At 39.1% G+C, this 13105-nt stretch overlaps 1 protein-coding gene across 14 annotated transcripts in view; it reads left to right on the top strand.

The window, feature by feature from the left end:
- The window catches only part of PATJ (PATJ crumbs cell polarity complex component), a 358484-nt gene that overhangs the window by 55809 nt on the left and 289570 nt on the right, over positions 1-13105 (top strand). For all 14 annotated transcript variants that reach the window (XR_011995974.1, XM_072730762.1, XM_072730764.1 and 11 more), the window contains exon 14: positions 933-989. Coding sequence is in view for 13 of the 14 variants with exons in the window: in XM_072730762.1 (XP_072586863.1) it covers positions 933-989 (57 nt within the window). In the remaining variant the exon portion in view is untranslated. The remainder of the gene's footprint in view (positions 1-932; positions 990-13105) is intronic.

Below are 13105 nucleotides of genomic sequence, written 5' to 3'. Positions count from 1 at the left end.
AGATGCTCAACTGCTGAGCCACCCAGGTGTCTCTAGGTTGGGAATTTAAAGTGACAACTTATTCACTAAGGGTTCTTGCTGCTCTGAGCAATGAGGAGCAGAAAAGAGAAACCAGGCAAGATGAATTAATGTATGTATACACTCATGTACACCAGTATTTCTTATTTTTTTCTTCTAGAATCTACTTATGTGAAGTGCAGTACATTCTAAAAGCTTAAGTTGGATCATTGTTTAACTTGTCCCCTTCTTCCAGATGCACCATATTTTATTAACTTACAGATGCAAATCATCAGTAAAATATTTTGCTTGCTAGGAATTCACTTCTGTGGATCTCTACCACTGAGGCTTAGAACAATAGTTTTAGGCCAAGATTAAGAGCTTTAAGTATTCCATGAACTTCTCACCAGGCCAGGTCTTTCTGTTTGTGTCCTTGCCAGTTATTTCTCTGAGGGAAATGATGGAGTTTGCTGTGGAAAGTCAGATGCTTCAGTTTTTCCAGACTCCTCTCACTCTACTGACCTCACAAATTTTGTTTTAAGGCCTGAATTTAAGAGTAAAAATGATTATACTCTTGGCTTTGTTAAATAAAAATATTTTATGGACTCCTTAGAGGATTATATTAAAATTTTAGGGGTCATGGATTTTTCACGATAGTGTAGGAGTTTGCTCCTCCCCTTCTGATTTAACTTCTGAGTAATTTAGGGGAAAAGATAGCTATAGTGAACAGTAACAACAAAAAAGAAATATTCTCTGAAATTTTACATTATGTGTTTTACTTATGGATTTCAAAAATACCCAAAATAGATAATAAGAATGCAGATGTGATGGTGTTATCCATATATAGGGTTTACAGATTTTTCTTCAGAAAACCTAAGAAGAAATAAAATTATGCTTTTATAAATATTGGGGATATTTTTTTCTTGCAAATTTAGGTTGCTACTTTGGATACACAGATTGCAGATGATGCTGAGTTACAGAAATATTCAAAGGTAAGCATTACTTTAAAAAATGTTACCAGTTTTTTGTTGTTTGGTGAACTTTCTCTGAGTTCTTGTTGAAGAAATTAAATTTTGTGCTGTGACCAGAAGTTTCCAGAACTTAGTCCTAGATGTTTTCTAGAAATGTGATAGGTTCTCACTGTTAGGAAAGATGATGGTTAGATATGCCTGGGAAGAACATGGGGTGCCTGTGCCACTTTCAGAAGCCAAAACCCTGGTTTGATTGCTTTGCTCACCTTACAGGTAGTACACAAAGTAACGTCCAGAGTGTGTCAGCCTTTCAGACATTATCAGCAGGACTTTTAAAATATTTCCTAAAAATTGAGACCACAAACATAGACTTGAAGAAAATCTTTCAGGTCCAGGTGTTTAAAGGCAGAAAAGTACATTATAGGAGGCATTTTTTTCTTGAACTTAAAAAATTTTATAGTGAGAGTTTTATTTCAAATGGTAAAATGCCAGTTTCCCCCAGCATTTTTATTTTTTTCTCACTACAAATTAATTTTATAGTTTCTATTCCGGATAATCAAAAAGAGGGTATCAGATGCTTAGAGAAGACTTCTTGGCTTTCTCAACAAATGATGAGAAAGGAAAGATTTTCTTGTCAGAATAGTTCCAGAATTTATACTGTAATCCCAAATGGGTATATGAGCTAAACCCCGCTTAAACTCTGCTGTCACATACAGTATTCAAAATGAATTCTCTGTGTCGTGTCCCATGAGGGTTTTTTAAGAAGTTATCTCTTTAGATAGTTCTACCATTTCTTTTTCTGAGTATTTATGCTGAATATTTCTCTTCCATAATTTTATTTTATATGGGCTGCCATTTTACACGTGTGAATTTGTAGAGAGTATTTCTTTCTTCCTAAGCCTAACCTGCATCTTGTCACCTCTTTGATGCACCTGTGGGGCCAACTGACCAAGCATTTCTCAGATGAGTAATATGAAAGCAGCATGGCACAACTTATAGTTAATTTTAAATTATTTACAAAATCATCGTTAGAGTAGTCACTAATTAGCAATTCCATCTAACTATGTTGAGAGGGATTTAATTTAAGATGATACTAAGAAATAAAAACCATACCACACTTCAGTTGTTATTAATCATTGCAGTACAGTTTACTGATTACGTGGACTTTGGAATCAAACTGCCTGAATTCAAATTCTGACTTATCCATTCACTAGCATGTAATATTAAACCATGTTTCAGTTTTGTTGTCTTTTTTTTTTTTTTAAGATTTTGTTTATTTATGAGATACAGAGAGAGGCAGAGACACAGGCAGTGAGAGAAGCAGGCTCCATGCTGGGAGCCTGATGTGGGGCTCGATCCTAGGTCTCTAGGATCACATCCTGGCTGAAGGCAGGTGCTAAACTGCTGAGCCAGCCAGGGATCCCGTTTTGTTGTCTTTTAAAGGGAGATGTTAATAGGGTACTACCTACCTCATTGGTTTTTATAGGGATTAAATATACTGTGCCTAGAAAAGTTCCAAGTACATGCTAGGATGTGTCACTATTATTATTATCATAAAAATCAATGATGCTGTCCCCTAAAACTGTTCTTTAATATAGACTAAACTCTTAGATATTAGATATTTTCTATTTATCTGTTTTCCTGTTTTCTAAATTTCCTGTGCCTTATGTGCTGCTGAAGCCCATTTATTGAATTTTTAATTTTAGTTGCTATATTTTTCTATTCTAGAGTTTCTGCTTTATTCATTTTTATATTCTTTGGTGGAATTTGCAATTAAAAAAATTTGTATTTGCCATCTTTTCCTCTGTTTCTTGAACATAATTAGCCACAGCTTATAAGGACTTTAGTTAATTTCAACATCTAAATCAACTTTGTATGTGTTTCTATTGTTGAATATTTTCTTTTGTTATTTGATTGTCTCTCTCATCATGCTATAATGTAATGACTGTCTAACATTATGTAGGACAACTACAAAAGCTTCAGGTGATGTTATCTTTGTCCAGGAGACTCATTCTTTTTTCTGATAAGGAGACTCTGTGTGTGTGTGTGTGTGTGTGTGTGTGTGTGTGTGTGTGTCTACTCAGCAACTCTGGTAGAAGCACATGGAAAGGCTTTGAATTGAACAGACTTTCAGAACTAATTCATACAAACTCACCCGTGCATTTAGCCGTACATTCATTCATTCATTATTCATTTATCAAATAAGGAAGTCATATTATATGTGGGATATGTGCCATGCAGAATTTAAGGATAGTGAGTGGGTTTGCAATTTAGATAGGTTGACCAGGGAAGGTCAGTTAAGATGACATCTGAGAAAGCATTTTAGGAGGTGAAATAAGCAGCCTAATTATTATTTTTCCTACAGAATATGAACAATAATACTTCTGTTAGAAGATTAAATATAAATATATATAATGTATGTCTTAATATACCTCAGTGCTGATACGTAAGAATTGTTCAATAAATGGTGATTTTGTTTTCTAGTTGTGTGCTTCATTTTTAGTCTCTAAACTTTCAAAGTCTCCTTTAAAAAAACTTTTTTCAAAAATATTTTTTCAAATTTTTATTTATTTATTTATTTTTTAAATTAATTTTTATTGGTGTTCAATTTACCAACATACAGAAAAACACCCAGTGCTCATCCCGTCAAGTGTCCACCTCAGTGCCCGTCACCCATTTCCCCTCCAACACCCGCCCTAGTTCGTTTCCACCACCCCTAGTTCATTTCCCCGAGTTAGGAGTCTTTATGTTCTGTCTCCCTTCCTGATATTTCCCAACATTTCTTTTCCCTTCCTTTATATTCCCTTTCACTATTATTTATATTCCCCAAATGAATGAGAACATACACTGTTTGTCCTTCTCCGATTGACTTATTTCACTCAGCATAATACCCTCCAGTTCCATCCACGTTGAAGCAAATGGTGGGTATTTGTCGTTTCTAATTGCTGAGTAATATTCCATTGTATACATAAACCACATCTTCTTTATCCATTCATCTTTCGATGGACACCGAGGCTCCTTCTACAGTTTGGCTATTGTGGCCATTGCTGCTAGAAACATCGGGGTGCAGGTGTCCCGACGTTTCATTGCATCTGAATCTTTGGGGTAAATCCCCAACAGTGCAATTGCTGGGTCGTAGGGCAGGTCTATTTTTAACTCTTTGAGGAACCTCCACACAGTTCTCCAGAGTGGCTGCACCAGTTCACATTCCCACCAACAGTGTAAGAGGGTTCCCTTTTCTCCGCATCCTCTCCAACATTTGTTGTTTCCTGCCTTGTTAATTTTCCCCATTCTCACTGGTGTGAGGTGGTATCTCATTGTGGTTTTGATTTGTATTTCCCTGATGGCAAGTGATGCAGAGCATTTCCTCATGTGCATGTTGGCCATGTCCATGTCTTCCTCTGTGAGATTTCTCTTCATGTCTTTTGCCCATTTCATGATTGGATTGTTTGTTTCTTTGGTGTTGAGTTTAATAAGTTCTTTATAGATTTTGGAAACTAGCCCTTTATCTGATACGTCATTTGCAAATATCTTCTCCCATTCTGTAGGTTGTCTTTTAGTTTTGTTGACTGTATCCTTTGCTGTGCAAAAGCTTCTTATCTTGAAGTCCCAATTGTTCATTTTGCTTTTGTTTCTTTTGCCTTTGTGGATGTATCTTGCAAGAAGTTACTGTGGCCGAGTTCAAAGAGGGTGTTGCCTGTGTTCTCTTCTATGATTTTGATGGACTCTTGTCTCACATTTAGATCTCTCATCCATTTTGAGTTTATCTTTGTGTATGGTGAAAGAGAGTGGTCCAGTTTCATTCTTCTGCATGTGGATGTCCAATTTTCCCAGCACCATTTATTGAAGAGACTGTCTTTCTTCCAATGGATAGTCTTTCCTCCTTTATCGAATATTAGATGACCATACATTTCAGGATCCACTTCTGGGTTCTCTATTCTGTTCCATTGATCTATGTGTCTGTTTTTGTGCCAGTACCACACTGTCTTGATGACCACAGCTTTGTAGTACAACCTGAAATCTGGCATTGTGATGCCCCCAGCTATGGTTTTCTTTTTTAAAATTCCCCTGGCTATTCGGGGTCTTTTCTGATTCCACACAAATCTTAAAATAATTTGTTCTAACTCTCTGAAGAAAGTCCATGGTATTTTGTTAGGGATTGCATTAAATGTGTAAATTGCCCTGGGTAACATTGACATTTTCACAATATTAATTCTGCCAATCCATGAGCATGGAATATTTTTCCATCTCTTTGTGTCTTCCTCAATTTCTTTCAGAAGTGTTCTATAGTTTTTAGGGTATAGATCTTTTACCTCTTTGGTTAGGTTTATTCCTAGGTATCTTATGCTTTTGGGTGCAATTGTAAATGGGATTGACTCCTTAATTTCTCTTTCTTCAGTCTCATTGTTAGTGTATAGAAATGCCATTGATTTCTGGGCATTGATTTTGTATCCTGCCACGCTACCAAATTGCTGTATGAGTTCTAGCAATCTTGGGGTGGAGGCTTTTGGGTTTTCTATGTAGAGTATCATGTCATCGGCGAAGAGGGAGAGTTTGACTTCTTCTTTGCCTCAAATTTTTATTTAAATTTCAGTTACCATACAATGTAATATTGGTCTCAGGAGTAGAACTTAGTGATTCATCACTTACATGGAACATCCAATGCTCATCATTAAGTGCTCTCCTTAATGCCCATCACCTATTTAGCCCCTCCCCCACCCACCTCCCCTCCATCAACCCTCAGTTTTTTCTCTGTAGTCAAGTTTCTTATAGTTTGCTACTCTCTCCTTTTCCCCCCTTCCCATCTGTTTCATTTCTTAAATTCCACATATGAGTGAAGTAATACGATTTGTCTTTCTCTGACTCATTAGCTTATCATGATATACTCTTAACTCCATCCACATCATTGTAAATGGCAAGATTTCATTCTTTTTGATGGCTGAGTAATATTCCATGGTGTCTGTGTATGTGTGTATCTGTGTGTATATGTATGTGTATGTGTGTGTGTATGCCACATCTTTATCCATTTATCAATTGATGGATTTTTGGGTTCTTTCCATGGTTTGGCTATCGTTGATAATGCTGCTCTAAACATCGGATGTATATGCCCCATTCGAATCTTTGTTTTTGTATCCTTTAGTTAAATACCTAGTAATGTAATTGCTGGATCATAGGGTAGTTCTTTTAATTATTTGAAGAACTTACATACTGTTCTCCAGAGTGGCTGTACCAGTTTGCCTTCCCACCAACAGTGTAGGAGGGTTCCCCTTTCTCTGCATCCTTGCCAATATCTGTTATTTCCTGTGTTGTTAATGTTAGCCATTCTGACCAGTGTGAGGTGGTATCTCCTTGTGATTTTTTTTCTTTTTTTTTAATTTTTAAAAAATTTTTATTTATTTATGATAGTCACAGAGACAGAGAGAGAGGCAGAGACACAGGCAGAGGGAGAAGCAGGCTCCATGCACCGGGAGCCCGACATGGGATTCGATCCCGGGTCTCCAGGATCGCGCCCTGGGCCAAAGGCAGGCGCCAAACCGCTGCGCCACCCAGGGATCCCCTGTGATTTTTTTTTCATTGTGATTTTGATTTGTATTTTCCTGATAATGAGTGACACTGAGCATCTTTTCATGTGTCTGTTAGCCATCTGGATGTCTTCTTTGGAAAATGTCAATTCATGTCTTCTGCTCATTTCTTTTTTTTTATTTTTTATTTTTTATTTTTATTTTTTTTTCTTCCCATTTCTTAACTAGATTATTTGGGTTTGGGTGTTGGGTTTGACAAGTTCTTTAGAGATTTTGGATACTAGCCCTTTATCAGATATGTCATTTGCAAATATCTTCTCTCATTCCATAGGCCACCTTTTAGTTTTGTTGTTTCCTTCGCTTTGCAGAAGCTTTTTATCTTGCTCAAGTCCCAATAGTTCGTTTTTGCTTTTGTTTCTCTTGCTTCTGGAGATGTGTCTAGCAAGAAGTTGCTACGGCTTAGGTCAAAGAGGTTACTGCCTGTGTTCTCCTCCTCTAGGATTTTGATGGTTTTCTGTCTCACAGTTAGGTCTTTCATCCATTTTGAATTTATTATTTATTTAATTATTGTTTTAAAATATTTATTTATTCATGAGAGACAGAGGGAGAGACATAGGCAGAGGGTGAAGCAGGCTCCCTGCAGATGTTACTGTCCAGTTTTCCCAACACCATTTGTTGAAGAGACTGTCTCTTTTCCATTAGATATTCTTTTGGGCTTTGTCGAAAATTAGCTGACCATATAGTTGTAGGCCCATTTCTGGGTTTTCTGTTGATCTATATGTCTGTTTTTGTGCCAATACCATACTGTCTTGATGACTATAGCTTTAAAAAGAAGGAGGCTATTTTAAAACATTTAATATTTAATTGAAATTTTGTTGTACTAAGGTATTTATTTCTTTAACATTTTTTGCCCTGGAAGAGTCATCCATAATTGCACTATTTCCTTTTCACATTTAGCTGTTACCTGTATATATTTACATATTTGTAGTTAGTATACCCATCCTTTTATGTCATGTATGCATGAAAGAGAGGGGATGTGTGCTTTTCTCACATAACATCACACATACTTTTTTCTATAATTTCTTAACTATAAATGTCCACAGATTATTTCTTTATATTGATGAGTTACAGTTTTTACAATCTTCCTGTAATTGCGAGTTTAGTTCTTGACTCAGCAGCTTCTCAGTGTCCCCCCCCCCCCTGCAATATGTAAAGGAGTCTTTATCCTAGCAGAACCTCACAGATGAGGATACTAAAGTTTGCATAGGTGCAATGACTCACCTCAAGTTTTACAGCTAGATAGTAGCAGAAGCAGTTTAGAGCACATTCATTCATCTCTGAAGTTCCTACTCTGCCAGCACTGCTATCAAGAGTGGACAACAAAATGGAGCCTAGAGCTTTGCCCTCATAGAGCTTAGACTCTGGGTTTGGGTAAGAGCATGATAGTAAACAAGTGAAAAATACTGGGTAAAATAGTTGTAGATTATTAATAGTGATGCAAAGGATTAAACAGGATTGTGACAGCATCATTGGGGAGGAGAGAGCATTTTGGAGAGATCCAGAGAAAGCCTTTCTGAGCTCAGGCTGGAAGGATAAAGACGTGGGGAGCGGGGACACTGGCGAGTGGCAGGTGTAAAAGCCCTGTGGGAAGATAGGGCCGGCTTGTGGGGAGAATGGAAGTTGTTTGTTTCAGTGTTGGGGTCTAAAGAAGTGAAGAGTAGAATGTTAAATGAGGCTGATGTGGAAGAGCAGGTGCTGCAGGGCTTCCAGATCCATGGTGATAAGCCGGGGCTTCAGTTGCAGTGCCAGGTAACGCCAGTGGAAGGTTTAGTGGTGCAGTGTCAAGATCTGAGGTCAAAGTTGCAGGTTTTTCTTCTGTCTCATGAGGTTTCTTTCTTTCTTTTATTTTTTTAAAAGGTTTTATTTATTCATGAGACAGAGAGAGAGAGAGAGAGAGAGAGAGGCAGAGACACAGGCAGAGGGAGAAGCAGGCTGCCCGTGGGGAGCCCGATGTGGGACTCGATCCCGGGTCTCCAGGATCACGCCTTGAGCCAAAGGCAGAGGCTCAACCACTGAGCCACCCAGGCGTCCCTCTCATCAGGTTTCTTTTTTTTCTTTTTTTTTCTCTCATCAGGTTTCTAATTAGAAAGGCCATGTTTGTTTGTTTGCTTAAGATTTTATTTATTCATGAGAGACACAGAGGGAGAAGCAGTCTCCCCTCGGGGAGCTTGATGTGGGACTTCATCTGAGGACCCTGGAATAAGGACTTGAGCCAAAGGCAGATGCTCAACCCTGAGCCACCTAGGCTCAGTTTCATGACTATAGTCATGTAGCTGTAGTCATGTTTCATGACTATAGCTGTTGTTCCTAAGGGTCTACCTGTCTTCAGATGGTTACTCCAGTTTACTGCCCTATTGCCACCACTCTTGATGACCATTCAAGAAGCACTTGCATATATTTACTGGCCAGTGTTAATAGATATGGTTTTCTTGTGAGGTGGATGAAGTTGTGGGGAAAGAGGGAGGTGAAAGCAATTTACAGTGGCTTAAGCATTAGCTGCACTGCTTCTAGGAAGCCGTTAATCAAGACATGAGAACAGTTTTCCCGCATCTGGGAGACTTGTACTTTTAGGGATGGCTTTCTTGGCAACTGTTTACTCTTAAGATAATCACAGCACTGTGAGGGAGAAGCATTAAGCTCATTCCAGTGACCTTTTTGCTGGCCATCAATTGTGATTCAGAATGAGCATTAGTAAGATCCCTGGCGTGGGAAATAAAAATAACACGTCCTGTTCTTTGGTTTTGACAAGACAGGCTGACAAATTTCTCTTTATTTCCTTCCTGAATTGTATTCTCTGAACTAAAGGACATTCCAATGTGAATTTCCCCTTCACTCAATACAAGTAAATCTAATTTTTAAGTCAGTGGGATGGACCCGGCCTTCTAAGAGTTGCAGTGTTACCAGTTGGTTACCAGGATTGGTTCTTTGCTTTAAATACATTTTCTCCTTTATTTGTCACAGTTACCTATTGGTCAGCAGCTGTTTTCTTCTTTCCAACTGTAATATGTGGAAACTGAGTGTCAGGCAGGTAAAGTGTCTTGCCCAAAGTCATATGCAGCAAGTAAGTGGCAAAACTGGGAAACAAGTCAGAGGTTATCTGGCTTCTATATCTGAGCCATTCTTTTTCTTTTGAATAAATGATATAGGGGCAAGCCCCAAAATTAAAAAGTTACAGAAGTACATCCTGCAAAAAAATAAGTTACCCTCCCATCCCAGTCCCTTTGGTCTCCTCCCCAGAGGCAGCTACTGTTGTGAGTTCTCAGGTGTGTGATTTTTACACTTTCCTGGTCTCTTTTTTAGTAGAAAGTGGAAGGCGGGCAGCCCAAGTGGCTCAGCGGTTTAGTGCTGGCTTCAGCCCAGGGTGTGATCCTGGAGTCCCGGGGATCGAGTCCCCCATCGGGCTCCCTGCATGGACCCTGCTTCTCCCTCTGCCTGTGTCTCTGCCTCTCTCTGTGTCTCTCATGAATAAATAAATAAAATCTTAAAAAAAAAAAAAGTGGAAGGCACAGGATCGAGTAACTGTAGTAATCGAGGTGCTCAGCTAGGGTAGGTGGCCTATGAGAAAAAGGAGCTTTTTCAAAATACATATGTCCTGTTTTGTTCCTCCCAACTATTATTCTAATTCTGTAGTTTATGGTGAGGTCCCTAAAGAAATTGTGATTCTTTTCCTTGCATCACTCCACTGAGAATGCTATACTGTTGAGGTATTATTAAAAGGCCTTCTATTTGCTCAGAGAAGGAGGTGGGACTTTCTCAAGAAAGGCAAAGGAGGTTTATTGGGAGGATGGCCTTTGAAGTGTACCCTGAAGAATGAGTTCAGGGAAATAACTGGATATTCCAGGTGGAGAAAATACCAAGAACAAAAGTAGAACAGGAGTCATACGTGCAAAGTGTTAGATCAGATGTCAAAAGCTCAAATATCATGCAGGCTAGGCAGGTAACCTCAATGATATTTAACATGATAAATGCCAAACAAAACAAAAGGATAAATGCCAGTTGACTCTTGACCTTGCTGTTAGGAACCTAAAAAGAACCTTTGCTGTGTTTCTGTACAAAAGAGTACACAGTGTGTATTTTTTGAATATTCAGAATTAAAATTTTAGATGGGTGAGGGGCTTATGCTATATTTCACTGTTTATTTTTATTTTATTTTTAAATATTATTTATTTATTTATTCATGAGAGGCAAAGAGAGAGAGAGGCAGAGACATAGGCAGAGGGAGAAGCAGGCTCCATGCAGGGAGCCTAACGCAGGACTCGATCCCAGGTCTCCAGGATCAGGCCCTGGGCTGAAGGCAGCACTAAACCGCTGAGCCACCCGGGCTGCCCTGTATTTCACTGTTTAAAAGTTGTAGCTTCATTCTTGGAAAGTTTGTTTTTGGGATGTCTGGGTGGCTCAGTGGTTGAGCATCTGCCTTTGGCTCAGGGCGTGATTCTGGGATCCGGGGTCGAGTCCTGCATTGGGTTCCTTGCAGGGGGCCTGCTTCTCCCTCTGCCTGTGTCTCTGCCTCTCTCTCTGTGTCTCTCATGAATGAGTAAATTTTTTTTTAAGTTTTTTTTTTTTTTTGTATGGTAAAATTAGTAATTCTTTCCCTCTAACTTTTAAACATAAATGGCATTTAACATCTTCAATGTGTGTGTGTGTGTGTATGTTACAAGAGCCAATCATGGGGTTCTTTCCTATTTTGAGTTCAGCTTTTTGGAAGCATCCTCCCCCATTCTCCTGACATATCTGTTCCTCTCCAGAAGGGTTTTTTTTTACCCTGAAGCAATATCATTTATATTCTCACTTGAGCATTCTGATATCTTGTTTTAGGGTCCTAAAAGTAGATCTTTAAGCAAAATGAATGAACTGCGGTTTGCTTCATGACAGGTCTCTCCACTCACAGTTCGAAGGACTCTAGCTTGCTAGGTCTCATTTGATCTTTGTCATTTTAGCACTGACAGTAAATCACACAATGGTCATACTTTTCCTTGGATATATTTCCTTGTATCTTTTACTTGTCACATCAGGATCATGAAAATCCTGCTGCCCATTAACTTTGTCAATTTAAATAGGACCCCTTGCAAAGCACATTGAATAAGCATCAGTAAAGCATAACATGGGATATGTGTGAAGGCATCAATCATCTGTCTCTTGCACCCACTTCTGTCATTTTAGCACTTTCTGCTCTCTAAGAACTCAGAATACCAGAGGGGTGGACAACTGAAAGAGAGAGATGAAATGGTTGATTTGTTTAGTTGCTAAATGCAGCTGGGACAGGTAATTAAACAGTCCTGCTCCCGCAGAGAAGCCTGCAGCAATGTAACATGAAGTCTCAAAAACCCAGCTGTACTCAGATTTAGATTCAGAACTAATATTAGGTAGGCCTCTTTCAGATTGACAGATTTCGTAAACATCATTTCAGGTTTATTTGTTCAGCTTGATTGAAGATGGAGCATGTGTGTTTAGTTCATGGTTTAAGTTTCTAGGGAGCGTGTGCTGTTTATAGATAACTGAGAGAATAGCCTATAAGGGTATAGCCCTCTGTCTGGAAGGTGAGGGATTCCATGGGTGACCGTCTTGTTGTTCCTCTATGCTCCAGCCTATTACTGACTTGAGCTGTTGCATGAATGTGGTGGGGAGTGGGGTCAGCTGAATGAAAAGCTCAGGATTAGTAACAGGGGCTGAATGAAGGGATTGGATCAGTTCCCTCCTTAATCCTTTTATTTTTTTTATGGGGGCATATTTTTAAGTAGGTAGCAACAGTGTGTTTGTAAAGCAGTGTCTTTTAATTTGGGCACTTCCATGCAGAAATTGCTATCACCATCTACTCAGTTGCTCGAACAAAAATTTAGTAGTTACCTTTTTCATTAACCCCCCACAAGCAGAGCCCCCCAACAGGCTCTTTGTAGAGCTGATGCGATCTTACCCTTCTTTTTTTTTTTTAAAGACTTTATTTCTTTATTCATGAGAGACACACAGAGAGACACAGACACAGGCTAAGGGAGAAGCAGGCTCCTCACAGGGAGCTTGAAGGGGGACCAGATCCCAGGACAGGGATCACGTCCTGAGCCAAAGGCAGACGCTTAACTGCTGAGCCACCTAGGCATCCCTTACCCTTCAATTCTTATCGCAAATCTCCCCATCTCTGGGAAGCCTACCCCGATCAACTTTCCAAAATAGCCTCCACCAGTGGTGTGTAGTATCTTGACCCTCATTAGTTCCTTCATAGCATTTGTTACAATTAGTAGTTATTTGGTTTTCACTTGCTTGTTGGCGAATTGTTTTCTTTGTTGCTGTTGTTGTTGTTAAAGATTTATTTTTTTGAGAGAGAGAAATTGAGAGTGTGAGCAGGATGAGGGGCAAAGGGAGAGAATCTCAAGCAGACTCCCTGCAGAACACAGAGCCTGATGCAGGGCTCCCATCTCATAACCCTGAGATCACTTGAGCCAAAATCAAGAGTCAGACGCTTAACCAGCTGAGCCACCCAGGATCCCCTGTTTGTGAATTGTTTTCTTACTTGTTTGTATCTGCCTGCCCTCTTGCTTATTTATTATCTGTATTTTATACTAG

The sequence above is a fragment of the Vulpes vulpes genome, chromosome 12, assembly GCF_048418805.1.
Source record: "Vulpes vulpes isolate BD-2025 chromosome 12, VulVul3, whole genome shotgun sequence".
In the NCBI taxonomy this organism is placed as follows: Eukaryota; Metazoa; Chordata; class Mammalia; order Carnivora; family Canidae; genus Vulpes; species Vulpes vulpes.
This window is presented reverse-complemented; position numbering and strand designations above follow the sequence as displayed.